The sequence below is a fragment of the Zalophus californianus genome, chromosome 1 (assembly GCF_009762305.2).
Source record: "Zalophus californianus isolate mZalCal1 chromosome 1, mZalCal1.pri.v2, whole genome shotgun sequence".
NCBI lineage: Eukaryota > Metazoa > Chordata > Mammalia > Carnivora > Otariidae > Zalophus > Zalophus californianus.
In genome coordinates, this window is record NC_045595.1 from 170,691,793 (window position 1) to 170,704,891 (window position 13,099).

The following is a 13,099-nucleotide window of genomic DNA, read 5'->3' on the forward strand; positions in this document are numbered from 1 at the left end:
GGGCATTATTTACAATAGCCAAGATATGGAAGTGGCCCAAGTGTCCATCAATCGATGAATGGATAAAGAAGTTGTGGTATATTGATATATATATATAGATATAGATATACAATGGAATACTATTCAAACATCAAAAAGAATGAAATCTTGCCATTTCAAGGACATGGATGGTGCTAGAGCATATAATGATAAGTGGAATAAGTCAGAGAAAGACAAATACCATATGACTTCACTCATATGTGAAATTTAAGAAACAGACCAAATAAGCAAAGGGTGGAGGGGGAAGAGAGTGAGAGGGACAAACTAAGAAATAGACTGTTAATAACTAGTGAGAACAAACTCATGGTTACCAGAGAGGAGGTGGTTGGGGGAGGGGAGGTAGGTAAGATAAGTGATGGGAATTGAGGAGTGTACTTAAAATGAGCACTGGGTGATTAAAATAAAAACTTTAAAAAAGTAAAAATAAATAAAATAAAAAAGCTTACAGATGAAAGCTCAGTATTACATATGGCCATTAGTGGCCTAAAAGAATAAATAAAATATTCAGTGTTTCAAATGAGTGAGCATTTTTATCTTTTTCAATGTAATCTGGACATGCATCAAGGAAGCTGGAACATTTAAGAATGACCTTGAAGAAAGGACACCATTTCAATTGTACGTGAAAATAGGCACACTTGAGGAAGCATTCTATGTGGAGAAACCATATGAACAAGAACATATATCAAAAGAAGGTGTCCAGAAGGCTTTCAGTAAGTTATTTGGGGTAAAACACAGGGTCCAGTAGAAGAATTGTGAGGAAAGAGACTTCAGAGTCAAATCAAGATTTTATTGGGAAGTACCTCAAATACTGCCAGATTCACAAATGCAGGGTAATATAGATATAGATATATATATAGATGTGGATGTGTTTATGTAATCCATTCATATACATGGACATTAAATATATACATATTCATATATAGAGTTCTAGATACGTATGTTATATATACACATAATCGGGTAAATATGACAATCCTTGTAAATCTATTCAAGAGGGATATTACTTAGACTTCTGTTCATGAAGAAGAGTTTGACAGAAATGTTTGCGAAATAAAAGAATATCAACAGGATGTAGAAGTAACAAGAATATAACAAATGACTGGCGTGCGTAGTTTTAGTGTATGACCCTTAGAGGTATCAGTAGGGCTGTATATGGAACCAGTGGTGAGAGGAAGGACAGGGGTAGACTAAAATTGGATCACTCGTTATATTTTTTTGCCTCTGTTCACTCAAACACAAACCTGACCCCACTGTGGAGTGAAATGTGATGTGAGGCTTCAAACCACACAACTATATGTCTGTAAAAGACTCATATTCCAATTTTTTTCAGAGGAATTACACTATTACAGTGTTTAATGCATTTATGAAGTCACGTTCAAAACATTAAAACATGTAAAATATTTTTCTTAATTATTTTAGTATGACATGAAGAAAACTTGAATAAAATTCTCTGTTTTTCAATAATATATACATATATTTAAGATGGTTATTTGGGGGTGCCTGGTTGGCTCAGTTGGTTAAGCATCTGCCTTCAGCCCAGGTCATGATCCTGGAGTCCCGGATCTAGTCCCACATCAGGCTCCCTGCTCAGCAGGGAGTCTGCCTCTCCCTCTGACCCTCCCTCCTTTCATGAACTCTCTCTCTTTCTCTCATTCTCTCTCTCAAATAAATAAGTAAATAAAATCTTTAAAAAAAATGGTTATTTGTAGTCCCACCTTAAGTCATTTGAATGCTAGGGCAATTATAACTGCCAAAACCTTTGAACACTAATCAACACATAGCAACATCTAATTTGCACAATTTCTTGATATTCTAATGGAAGAAGAACAGATGTTCTATGAATACTAAGGATTTCTCTTTAACATTTTTCTCAGTGAATCTATGACTTTCTTATTTCTCAGGCTATAAATCATTGGGTTTAACACGGGAATTATAATAGTGTAAAATAGAGAGTCCATCATATCTTGATCATCTGCCTGTGCAGATCTAGGGCGCACATACATGTAGAGAAGGGGGCCGTAGTGTAAGGAGACAGGTAAGAGATGGGCTCCACAGGTGGAGAAGGCTTTCCTTATGCCTTGCAGAGACTTCTTTTTTAAGATTGTAAAGAGAGCTAATGTGTAAGAGACAAGAACAGTCAAAATGGTAAAGACTTGTATTGACCCAGAGAAAATAAATACTATCAGATAATTAATAGAAGGGTCAGTACAAGAAATCTTAAATAATGGTATAATATCACAGTAAAAGTGATGTACTATGATGGAATTGCAGAAGGTTAATCTGAGTAAAGAACTATGAATCATGGCATGAAGAAGGCCACCTAAAAATGACAAAAGTATCAGCTGGATGCATAGTGCATTGGACATAATCACTGGATAAAGTAATGGTTTGCATATGGCCACATAACGATCATATGCCATCGTTGCCAACAGAAAACATTCTGTGGTTACACTGATTGCAAAGGAAAAAAACTGTATCATGCATTCAGAGAGAGGGATCATCTTGCTCTTGGCAAAGAAGTTGACCAGCATCTTGCGGGATACTGTGGATGATGACCAGCATCTTGCGGGATACTGTGGATGATAACCAAGCATCCACAAATGCCAAATTCCCAAGGAATAAGTACATGGGGATGTGAAGCTGACAGTCATTCCATATGAGAGCAATCAGACCAAGGTTGCCCATAATAGTGAGAAGATAGATAACCAAGAACAACAGGAACAGGGGGATTTGCCACTGTGGTTCATATGTGAGTCCTGTGAGAATCAATTCTGTCAGCAATGTAGCATTTTCTTTTTCCATGTCCTCACTGGGTATTGCCTGAAATGAAATTAAATGAAAACAAAAAGTCATTCAATTTATAACATGAAATATAGGGAGGAGAGTTGAAATAAAATTATGCACCTCAGAAATACCCCCTCAATTTTATGTCTTACCTCTGTAATAGACGGAATTGTTTGGGGGGCTTGGAAATAAATGCAATTATTTCAATTTTTAAAATGTTCCACAATGAGCAGAATTGGGAAAATGAAATACATTGTATGTAAATGCTAAATTTATGGGATAGGATTGAATATGAAAGGGAAATTCTGTATCTAGGACATGGATGTAGGATGAAGGGGAAAGAAGCTTGAAGAACCTGGGCAATAAAATGAGTTGAATAGCATGTGAAGGATCTTGAACATTGTTCATCAGGGAAGAAGCACGCACTGAAAAAAAGAGAGTGGCGCTGTAAGATTTTTTCAAATGAATATATAGTAGTGTAGAAAATAGGCTGCAGGGAGGTGAAGTCGGGTCATGAATACTAGACAGGAAGATGTTATTACGGTCCACTGGTTCTCAAACTTGGAATTCTCTGAGGAACTTTGTACAAAATATAGTTCATGAGGCTTTCTTTAGAATTAGATTTAGTGGGTCAAGAATGAAATCTAATAATCTGCATTTTACACTTGCTTCCCAAGTGATTCAAATATGTGTCACATGGCTTGTCCATGGGTAAAATGACATTGGGATTGATGGGGAAGATGAAAAGAGAGATGGAAGAGTTCAGAATGTAGAGACACCACTTCTGTGACACATTGGAGGCGAAGGGGAGGTCAGTGAAGAATAGAGGAGACACTTGGTGATTGGGTAGATTTTCATTTACTCAAAGAAAATGAAAACACTAATTTGAAAGGTACATGTACCCCTACATTTACTGCATCCTATTTAGAATGACCAATATATGGAAGCAACCTAAGTGTCTATCTATAGACAAATGAATATGCAAGATGTTGTCTGTGTGTGTGTTTATATATATATTTTTATTTTTTTATTATTTATAGCTGCTTATGCAGCTATAAATAAAAAGGATAAGATCATGCCATTTGACACAATAGGCTATTACAGGCTACTACATTAAATGAAATAAATCAGAATGAGAAAGACAAATACCATATGATTTCATTCATATGTGGAGTCTAAAAAAAATGAATAACAAACAAAGAGCAGAATCAGACCTATAAATACAGAGAACAACTTGTTTGCCAGAGAGGTAAGAGGTAGAAGGATTTGCAGAATGGGTGAAGGAGAGTGGGAGACATAGGCTTCCAGTTAAGGAATGAATAAATCACAGAAATAAAAGTCATAGCCTAAGGACTATAGTCAACAATATTGTAATAGCAATGTATGGTGACAGATGGTAGCTATACATAGCATAAGGTATAAACTTGTCAAATCACTAAGTTGTACACCTGAAACTAATGTAACATTTTGTGTCAACTATACTCAAATTTTTAAAAAATCATTGAAATTAGGATGCAGTGCCAGTTTGTAGAGAGAGTGTCCTCTGAACATCCATGTGGTATATACTTTGTAGTGTAAGTCTACTACATATAATGACTTGGAAGTCAGTGGGTAGCTCAAGGCATACTTACGTATGACCTATCTATTGGAGAATACACAAAGGGAAGAGAAGGGTGAGGAACTAAACTGACAAAGCATATTCACATGGTTATGGAGGATATATGTCATTTCTAGATAGCCAGTCTTCTTTCTACCACATAATCATGGAGCCAGGCAGTCTACCACCCACTCTAGGAGCCAAAAGAGCTACAATTGACCTTCCTATCCCTCTAACAACAACAGTGAAGGGAATTGCGATGTAAGTTTGGCAACTGAAACCCATCTACACTGGATTTGGAATTTGGAGTGAGGGAGAAAAAGGGAGAAGGGAAAGAGAATTTGAGTTGCTAAGGCAGCCAAGGCACGATCTGAAGGATCCAGCAAATGCATCCTGCACCCACACCAATGACTCTGTCAGTGTGAACAGTGGCATTCCCACACAGCAGCAACAACAGCAGCCCTCATGGAGCCAATGTTGGGACATGAGTTTTGCTGTTGACAGACTGCCTTGCTTCCTTCTGTTGCTGCCCATTTTTTCCCCAGCTGATTCCTTTAATCTTCCAGCATGTCTATATTAGATTCCACTCCAAAAACCAATTTCTTGTTGAAACTAATAGTTCTGGCTGCAAGCAATAAAAGACAGGGAGAGACCAGGATAGGCTACAGAGCAGAATGATCAAGGGAGAAGGGAAACAGAACAGATGAGTGTCACAAACATAAAGAGAGGAAGATAGTCAAGAACAAAGAAAGTTATGGTGCCAATCACTTTAAAATAAATGCTCTAGTAGGACAAGGAGTGAACAGGTGTGATTGAGCATGGAAACTAAGAGATTTTTAGCGGCTTTAGTTTGAGCAGTTTCCATCATATGATACAGTTGAGGCCAGAGAATAATGAGCAGTGAACGGGAAACAAGTTGCACAACAGTGAGCAGGGAAACGATATCGAATACTCCAAGAATGTGGAGGATAGTTGTTAGATGTCACCTGTGGGTGGACAAATAGAACATTTTTCCCTAATATTGTTTTAATAAAGTTTTCAAAAGAGAGAAATGGAGAGGAAGACATCAAGAAAAGAAAGGAGACAAGAAGAAGGAGAAATACTGGTGGTGAAAAGATCAGGAGAGGGCGCCTGAGTGACTCAGTCAGTTAAGCATGGATGGAACTGGAGGGGATTATGCTAAGCGGAGCAAGTCAAGCAGAGAAAGACAATTATCATCTGGTTTCACTCATATGTGGAACATAAGGAATAGTATGGAGGACCACAGGGAAGGGAGGGAAAACTCAGTGGGAAGAAATCAGAGAGGGAGACAAACCTTGAGAGACTCTGGACTCCGGGAAATAAACCGAAGGTTACAGAAGGCAGGGGAGGATAGGGTAACCGGGTGATGGGTATTAAGGAGGGCACGTGTGGTGATGCGCACTGGGTGTTACACGCGACTAACGGATTGTTGAACACTACATCAAAAACTACTGATGTACGGGCGCCTGGGTGGCTCAGTTGGTTAAACGACTGCCTTCGGCTCAGGTCATGATCCTGGAGTCCCGGGATCGAGTACCGCATCAGGCTCCCTGCTCAGCAGGGAGTCCGCTTCTCCCTCTGACCCTCTTCCTTCTCGTGCTTTCTCTCTCAAATAAATAAAATCTTTAAAAAAAAAAAGCTACTGATGTACTATATGCTGGCTAATTGAACATAATAATAAAAAAATTTTTTTAAAAAAGATCAGGAGATGGAGGAAGAGAAATAGGCAGAGAATAACAGACACATGTTTGGATAAGCGTGAGAAAGACTACAGAGAAAAAAGAGGAAGGGCATCAGGGAAAGGCTATGAACAACAAAACAGGAAAGGCCCGGAGAGTTCTGGGGGTAAATGTTTATCTTAACTTTGGTTTTCATTTAAAGTTGTCAACATTGGAATCTTTTCTTTTCTCTTTTTCAAATTTCCAAATGTATTTTCCTATAGAATATGTGTATGCAAGAGTTTTTCAGTTTAACTTTATAAATTTTGTGTTGTTCATATATATATGTATATATATATATATACATATATATATATACACTAGCACTGCCTGACAGTTCCATTCATATTTAAAAATTGCTTTATATTTTTTATTATAGTGATTAGAACTGATTTTTGTAGAAATCCTGCTGGTTTTACTTGAGAGCACTTTTTCTCCATCAGTTTTCTTAGCAGAATAAAATTGAGCCAAAAACCAGAGTGAACTATAAGGGACATAGATAATCAAAGCCAGTAATTGCAGTCATTAAAGGCATATTTATTTGGAAAGGACTTCTTCCCATGTAATCCCAAATCACTAAACAATTGAAAATTCTCAAGTTCAATTTGTGTGTGGTACTTATCAAGGCATAAATGCTGGAGCTACAAGGGGACACTTATTGCCTATTTCTTACAATATATATATATCAAAAAATTCTTATCAGAAGTGGGATAAAGGATAGAGTTAATATACAAGTGACTTACCTTAAAAGTTTTAATCAGAAAATGTGATCAGTTAAACAAAATGGACCTTTTAATCAGAATAACCAGGAAGATTTCTTATGTAGGAATCATTAAGCCCTGATGCTTAAATGCAATTTAAATTTTAAATGTTTTACATTTTAGTTCACTACCCATATAAAGTCATTATAGTGATGTTAAGGGATGATAAAACATTGTTAAAGAGATTAATTCAGTCTCAGAGCTATTTTGCTTATCTAGATTATGGCTATAAACATAAAATATAGAACTTATTCACTCTTTGCTTTACATTATTCACCTGTTTTTTTGGTATGTGTAATTCCAATATGAAATTATTATAAACGTAACAGTAGTTCAACTTTATATATAAAGAATAATGAATATTATAAAAATCATTTCTGTCTTACCCATATCTAATAAGAAATCTGAGGAAACCGCTTCAAAGTGTGAGACTTTCAAAAGTAGAAAGAAATAGAGTGGCACTGGAATGACCGTAACATAGGCAGCGACTCTTTGGACACTGATTCATTTTGGAGGCTTCATTTACCAAACTCAGCAAAATGCTGTTTATATAAATTTGCCTTGAATACAGGAATCAACCAATTGAACAACTGTTTGCTTATGCCAGAAGAGGAAGGCAAGAAGAGCTAAAATTCTCCTAATAGCACCCAAGGGTTCCCTTTAGGACAAAACTAAGCTGTTCTTCTGGGCATTGCAGATTTGAATCTGTACAAGAAGTCCAGGAGTCCCATTGGGCATTACAGCCTGTGAGATCATAAACACCACATATACAGTCACATATGCAGTTCTAGTTGCAACAGTAGAAATTTCACTTTATGCCACTGCTTTCCACCAGAAGTGACACTTCTGACATGTTACCAGTTTATCTATAAAATAGGTGTTGCTCTGAGTGCTTTGATTAATATGTTCTTATCTGAGCTAATCATACATGATTTAATTGAAGCCAGAGTTTAGATTCCCTACAGGAACCAACCCCAAGGAAAATTGTCCTTCTCACAGAAATTGCAGCTCACATTCCAGACCTAGACCTGAACTCCACAGTTGAACCTGAAATCTGATGAAAAATCTTAATAGGCAAAGGTCAGGGGAAGTGCAAAGGGAAACAAAGATAAAGAACCACAGTGAGAGGTGACAGAGCTCAGTGCTTCTCAAACTTTAACGCCTGTGAATCTCCTAGAGAGAGATCTTGTTAAAATGCAGATTCTGTGTGAGAAGGTCTGGGTGGGGCCTGAGGGTCTTCGTTTCTAACATGGCGATTGCTGTCTCTGGGCTTGTCTCATCCACAAGGCCTTCGTCGTTGGCGGGTCTGGATTTTCAGAAGGCGCAGATCATGGGAGAAGCACAGCGTGACAGAGTAAAAAGGGAGAAGCTGGGAGTAACCAGATGGGACCGGGGAGGCCAGCGTGAGTGCGATCACTCATGCCTCTGGAGGCTAGTTCAGAGACTTTGTTTTTTACCCCAACTTAAAAGAAACAAGGGGTTTTGAACATGGTGGTAACATGCTCAGGTTTGCCTTTTGTATATTAGCAAAGTAAGTTGTCAATGAACTTTCCTTCAGAAAAATAAAAATATACTTATTTGTGACATTGTGATTTGATATTTGAAGAGTAGAAAAAGTGTTCAACCTTCACATGGGACTTGATTGGCAGCTAGGGGAAAGCAAACAACATCTGCTTTGGCAGACTGATTAATCAATTTTCTTGCTTCCTTATCATTTTCCTTGTGAAAGCCAAAATAGAGGAGGGAAAACAGCATTGATAAAATTAATGTCATTCTGAAAACTTAGAGGAAGGGTGGAGTAAGCAGGATGATGTGCAGAGGCGGGTTCAACATAAGCACAAAAGTTCTGTGATGCTGCTTCCAGTAAGAGTAGTCTTCTCTTTTCACATGTATTTCCCTGATGACACATTGTATAAAGCATCTTCTTATGTCCTGTTTTGATATCTTTATATCTTGTTTGGTGAGCAATGTGTTCACATCCTGGCCAATTCTTTAACTGAGTTAATTTTTTGAGTTAATTATTTTCTAATTAGTGTGTTTTGTGAATTCTTCATATATACAAGTCATTATCAAATGTATGACGTGCATATATTTCTCAGGAATCTTGATTGCCTTTCTTTCTCACAAAGATATCAAACTGGCCCATTACACACATGGCATTATGATGTTTGATACCAGTGAGCAAGAAGTAGCAACTGTTCTATGCTTCTTGGTAAGGAATGTGCATGACAGACGGTGAGAAATAAATCCAACAATATTCGAAGCCCCTGGCTGGCTCAGTCCATACTTGATGCAACTCTTGATCTCAGGGTTGTGAGTTCAAACCTCACATTGATCATGGCGCCTACTTAAAGAAAAATTAAGAGGCCTTGTACTTGAGTGAAATTCCTAGGGGGGCGGTGATATAGGGCATGTGGACATTTCCTTTCTGAGGTGAAGGATAAGTTGTTGCATCTGGCCTCTCCTGAAACCAAAAAAGTCACAACACCTAGTGGGTTCCTGTGGATTCTGGACACAGTATCATTCTCATTTGGGTGTATTACACTGGCCCATTTACCAAGTGACCAGATAAACTGCTAGTTTTGAGTGGGCTCAGAACAGGAAAAGGCTTTGTAACAAGTATAGGTTGCTGTGATGGTGCTCTGCCAACTGGGCCATATGATTCAGCAGAGGCAATGGTGCTTGAAGTGGCAGATCCAGTAGAGGGAGGTTTTGGAGCCTTTGATAGGCCTCTATAGGTGAGCCACAATGCAGGCCGTTAGAATTTTGGAGCAAAGTCCTGCTATCCTCAGTGGATAACTACTCTAGTTTTAAGAAACAGCCATTGGCCTCCTACAGGCTCTTAGTTTAGACTGATGGCTTAACCATGGGCCACTAATTGAACATGTAACCAAATCTGCCCTTACAAGCTGGGTGTTATTTTATCTACCAAGACATTAAGTTGGGCATTCACAGGAGCACTCCACTGTGAAATGAAATGAAACTGCTGTATGCATGTAGGAGCCAGAGCAGACCCTGAAGGCACAAGCAGTTGCATGAAGAAGTGGCCTAAATGCTCATGGCCCCTATTCCTGCTATACTGGCCTCTCTCTCCTAGCCTGCACCTATGGTCTTGGGGGGAATTCTTTATGATCAGTTGACAGAGGGAGAAAAAGTTGGGGTCCTGGTGTAGAGATGGTTTTGCACAAAATGCAGACATCATCCAAAAGTGAACAGCTGCAGCATAGCAACCCTTGTCTGTGAAATTTCTGAATGAGAGAGGTGAATGGAAATCTTCCACGTGACACAACTTGGAGCAGAGCAGCTGGTTGTTCACTTTGGAAGGAGAAATGGCCAGATGTACCAACCCATGAGTTATGACTAATGGTTTGGATGATCAGAGACTTTGAAGGTATATTACTAGGAAATTGAAGACAAGGAAATTTGTATGTAAGCATATCTCTCTGAATGGGCAAAAATCATGAAGATATTTGTGCCTCATAAGAACTATCCTCATACCCTCCCCAATGTCTCCTGAGATTAAGAATTCCCCATATCAGTGAGGTCATATGATACATGTCTTTCTCCGACTGACTTATTTCGCTCAGCATAATACCCTCCAGTTCCAACCACATGGTTGCAAATGGCAAGATTGCATTCCTTTTGATGGCTGCATAATATTCCATTGTGTGTGTGTGTGTGTGTGTGTGTGTGTGTGTGTGTGTGTGTGTGTGTGTGTGTTTGTGTAATCACATCTGCTTTATCCATTCATCTGTCCATGGACATCTTGGCTCTTTCCACAGTTTGGCTATTGTGGAAATTGCTGCTATAAACATTGGGGTGCATGTACCCCTTCAGGTCCCTACATTTGTATCTTTGGGGTAAATACCCAAGAGTGCAATTGCTGAATCGTATGGTAGCTCTATTTTCAACTTTTTGAGGAACCTCCATACTGTTTTCCAGAGTGGCTGCACCAGCTTGCATTCCCACCAACAGTGTAGGAGGGTTCCCCTTTCTCCACATCCTCGCCAACATCTGTCATTTCCTGACTTGTTAATTGTAGCCATTCTGACTGATGTGAGGTGGTATCTCATTGAGGTTTTGATTTGGATTTCCCTGATGCCGAGTGATGCTGAGCACTTTTTCATGGGTCTGTTGGCCATTTGGATGTCTTCTTTGGAAAAATGTCTGTTCATGTCTTCTGCCCATTTCTTGATTGGATAATTTGTTCTTTGGGTGTTGAGTTTAAGAAGTTCTTTATAGATTTTGGATACTAGCCCTTTATCTGATAAGTCATTTGCAAATATCTTCTCCCAATCTGTCAGTTGTCTTTTGGTTTTGTTGACTGTTTCTTTGTGCAAAAGCTTTTTATCTTGATGAAGTCCCAATAGTTCATTTTTGCCCTTGCTTCCCTTGCCTTTGGTGATGTGTCTAGGAAGAAGTTGCTGCGGCTGAGGTCGAAGAGGTTGCTGCCTGTGTTCTCCTCAAGGATTTTGATGGACTCCTGTCTCACATTTAGATCTTTCAACCATTTTGAGTCTATTTTTGTGTGTGGTGTAAGGAAATGGTCCAGTTTCATTCTTCTGCATGTGGCTGTCCAATTTTCCCAACACCATTTGTTGAAGAGACTGTCTTTTTTCCATTGGACATTCTTCCCTGCTTTGTCGAAGATGAGTAGACCATAAAGTAGAGGGCCCATTTCTGGGCTCTCTATTCTGTTCCATTGATCTATGTGTCTGTTTTTGTGCCAGTACCATACTGTCTTGATGATGACAACTTTGTAATAGAGCTCGAAGTCCAGACATTGGGGAGGGTATGTTCTATGGTGAGCGCTGTGAATTGTGTAAGACTGTTGAATCACAGACCTGTACCTCTGAAACAAATAATACATTATATGTTAAAAAAAAAAAGAAGAAGATAGCAGGAAGGGAAAAATGAACGGGGGGAAATCAGAGGGGGAGATGAACCATGAGAGACGATGGACTCTGAAAAACAAACTGAGGGTTCTAGGGGGGGGGGAGGGAAGATGGGTTAGCCTGGTGATGGGTATTAAGGAGGGCACATACTGCATGGAGCACTGGGTGTTATACACCAACAATAAATCATGGAACACTACATCAAAAATGAATGATGTAATGTATGATGATTAACATAACATAATAAAAAATGATAAAAAAAAGAACTATCATCAAAGGGTGACCTCAGCACAGAACTATTTAAAAAATCAAGTAGATGGAATGACCTATTTTTGGACAATAGTCAGCTTCTTTCTTCAGACATTTCTGTCATCATCCAGTGGGTTCATGAACAAAAGGATCCAATGGCAGGGAAGGAATTCATGCATGTGTTTCCATCATGGACTTCATTTACTAAGGCCACCTTGGCTACAGCCTTTGCTGAGTGTTCAATCTGCCAGGAGCTGAGATAACATTGAGTTGCTTATATATCACCATTTATTAGAATGATCAGCTAGCTACCTGGTGGCAGGTTGATTACATTGGAAAGTTTCCATCATAAAAGGGAAGTGACTTTTCTTTTCTCCTACTGGAATAGCCACCTATTCTAAATAAAGATTTATCCTACCTTCATTCATTGATTCTACCAAAACCAACATCTTAGGCTTAACAGAACTCCTTACCCACTATCCAATATCATAGGATTATACACAACATTGTTTCTGACCAAGGAATTTACTTCACAGCCAAAGAAGTGTAGCAAAGGGCCCATTTTCATAAAATTCACTGATCTTATCCTACTCCCCACCATTCTGAAGCAACTTGTTTGATAGAATGGTGGAATAGCCTTTTTGGAAACTCATTTATTGCATCACTAGATGGTGATACCTTATAGCATTAGAGTATCTCCAGAAGGCTATATATTTTCTGAGTCTGCATTCAATGTATGGTATTGGCATCACTCACTGTTACCCCTAGGACCCCACTAGCATATTTTTTGGGGGCCCACTAGCATAATTTTTGCTTCATGTTCCATTGATCTTATGCTCTGGTGGCCTAGAGGTCTTGGAGCTAGAGGGAGGAATGCTGTCATAAGGACACACAACAGGGATCCATTTAGCTGGAAGTAGAAGCCGACTCCCCACTGAGCAGGAAGTCTGATACAGGGCTGGATCCCAGGACCCTGAGATCATGACCTGAGCCAAAGGCAGATGCTTAACAGACCGAGCCACTCACGTGTCCCTG

At 38.9% G+C, this 13,099-nt stretch overlaps 1 protein-coding gene across 1 annotated transcript; it reads right to left on the reverse strand.

Moving 5' to 3' along the window:
- Positions 1 to 1,883: 1,883 nt before the first annotated feature.
- On the reverse strand, positions 1,884 to 2,850 carry LOC113915889 (olfactory receptor 5H2-like). Its single transcript, XM_027581794.2, has 2 exons — positions 2,624 to 2,850; positions 1,884 to 2,592 (listed from the first exon to the last, which is right to left on the reverse strand). The coding sequence occupies exons 1-2, from the start codon at positions 2,839 to 2,841 to the stop codon at positions 1,884 to 1,886; spliced, it is 927 nt and encodes a 308-aa protein (XP_027437595.2). The 5' UTR covers positions 2,842 to 2,850.
- Positions 2,851 to 13,099: the final 10,249 nt, after the last annotated feature.